At 38.2% G+C, this 2,500-nt stretch overlaps 1 protein-coding gene across 1 annotated transcript in view; it reads left to right on the top strand.

Moving 5' to 3' along the window:
* The window catches only part of LOC113801058 (facilitated trehalose transporter Tret1), a 10,869-nt gene that overhangs the window by 7,288 nt on the left and 1,081 nt on the right, over nucleotides 1-2,500 (top strand). The window contains exons 4-6 of the mRNA XM_070125959.1: nucleotides 278-428; nucleotides 930-1,092; nucleotides 2,013-2,500. The exon at nucleotides 2,013-2,500 is cut by the window's right edge and continues 283 nt beyond it. Of these exons, the coding sequence (XP_069982060.1) occupies nucleotides 278-428; nucleotides 930-1,092; nucleotides 2,013-2,500 (802 nt within the window). The remainder of the gene's footprint in view (nucleotides 1-277; nucleotides 429-929; nucleotides 1,093-2,012) is intronic.

Raw genomic sequence — 2,500 nt, 5'->3', positions numbered from 1 at the left:
TGTGTTTCAATAGAAAAATAAATGCGAAATTAAAAGATAAATAAATAAATAATATCCTCTATCCATGCATACATACATATATGTGTGTGTGTATATATAATCCAAATATATATGACCAAATATACATATATCATCCAAATACTTATGACAAAAATACATATATCATCCAAATATATATATATATATATATATATATATATATATATATATATATATATATATATATATATATATATATATATATATATAGGTTATTTCACTCTTTCTTTTTCACAAGTTACTGATGCTTATCCTCGCGACACAAGGACACGTGAACCTGGGGATGATCGTCTCGTGGTCCAACGCCCTCGTGGCGGACCTTCGGGTGGACAACGCCACGCTCCTCGGGACGCAGATCGCGTTCACCGACTGGGAGATGGACATGACAGGTGCGTGTGTGTGTACAAATAAATACATACATACATATAGATAGATAGATATTTATGTATATATATACATATATATATTATATATATACATATATTTACATATGTATGTATACCTATATACATATAAATAAATACATATATATGTATATACGTATGTATATATACATATATATATATATATATATATATATATATATATATATATATATATATATATATATATATACATAATGTGTGTGTGTGTGTGTGTAATATATATGTACTGTACATACCTACATATATATATAAATATATATATACATATATATGTATATACACATGTATGTATATATTTGCATATATATATATATATATATATATATATATATATATATATATATATATATATATATATATATACATGCGTGTGTGACTAGACATACATGCAAACTCATGTGTAGAAAGAAAAATAGATAGTTATTAGACAGACAGACAGATTCACACTGGCACAACTCCCGACAGGCAGCTTGCTCTTCATCAGCACCGCCTCCACCTTCCCCTTCGCCGGGTGGCTGGTGGCGAGGGTAGGTCGTCGGCGCCCGATGATGCTGTTCTGCGTGCCTGGCGTCGTCGGCTGGACCTTCTGCGCTCTCGCCTCCGACCAAAAACTGGTTCTTGTCGGCAGGTCGGTGAAGAATCCTAATGCTAGCTCTTGGGTTTAGGTTTATTCAAATGTAAAATATATGTCTACTTGTGTTTATGTTTATGTATGGGGCTAGGCTTGTAAGGTTTTGAAGTAAGAGTTATATATTAATCTTTTGGAAAATACTACATGTTTTGAAGTAAGTTTGCGGTGCAGGAACTATTTTCTTTCGGCAGATTCAAATATATTTGAGAGTTAGAGAAGGAAGGGAAAAGGAAAAATCTAATTATCAATTAAAAAGTTTTGAATAATTTTCTGTGATGGTCTGCTTAATTTTGTGGGCATCTTTTTTCAGCAAAACACAGAGACATTGTAACACCTTGAAAGAAAGAATCTGTGGATAAAATACTGCTTTTTCTAGCCTCTTTGTCTTGATTTATGTTGGGTTTATTCCTTTTGATTCAGTTTTTGGAAAGTTATATTGGATTAGTTAATATAGAAATTGTGCTCTTCAGCGTTTCTTCTTCTTCTTCTTCTTCTTCTTCTTCTTCTTCTTCTTCTTCTTCTTCTTCTTCTTCTTCTTCTTCTTTCTTTCTTTTTTTCTTTCTTTTGGACTTCTATACATTCGAATTAATGGCCATTAATGTTTCATCAGGCCTAATCTGAAGTAAAATTCATACTTCTTCATCCGTTTCCCTTTAGGGTTCCTTTCCAAGTCATTCATCGACATTGACAAAGATCTGAGGGACTCTTGTGCTTTTTTTTGCGTTACGTAAAAAGCATATCCATATTTTTTCTCCAACAACAGTCTACCTTTCCATAACCTTCGGCAATGTCTATGTATTCGTTAACCCAAACTGTCGTAACCTTATACATGTGTTACGTCCTCACCACTTATTGCCATGTATTTATTTAATGTGCACAAATAATACCGTACATGACCCCCCCCCCCCGCCCTCCAGATATTTCACAGGCGTTAGCGCTGCCATCCTTGGAGCCGCCGTCCGGACTTACCTGGTGGAGGTGGCTGACACGGGCATCCGCGGCGCCGCCAGCATGCTCCCTGAGGTCATGAAGGGCCTGGGGGCCATCGCCATCATCGCCGCCGGGATGCTCATGCCCTGGTACTACCTGGCCTTCATGTGCGGGGCGCAGATCCTCTTCTACAGCTGTGTGATCGTGCCCTTCTTGCCCGAGAGCCCGTCCTACCTGGCTGTCGCGGGCGAGGAGGGCGAGGCGCGCCGGGTTCTCCGAAGCCTCCGCGGCCCGGCCGTCAGTCTCGACAAGGAAATTCAGAAGCTGAAGGAAGAGAATCGTCGTTCCTCCAGCGACAGCTCGATGTGGGCAATCTTCTCGGATTCGCAGGTCGTGAAACGCATCCTGATCATAACCGGGATTTTCTTCATCTCTAACTTCAGCGGGAGTGAAGTGATCAGAGTCAACGCCACAA

The sequence above is a fragment of the Penaeus vannamei genome, chromosome 10, assembly GCF_042767895.1.
Source record: "Penaeus vannamei isolate JL-2024 chromosome 10, ASM4276789v1, whole genome shotgun sequence".
NCBI lineage: Eukaryota > Metazoa > Arthropoda > Malacostraca > Decapoda > Penaeidae > Penaeus > Penaeus vannamei.
Note: the sequence above shows the minus strand (reverse complement) of the source record. Positions and strands in the feature narration are given on the sequence as shown.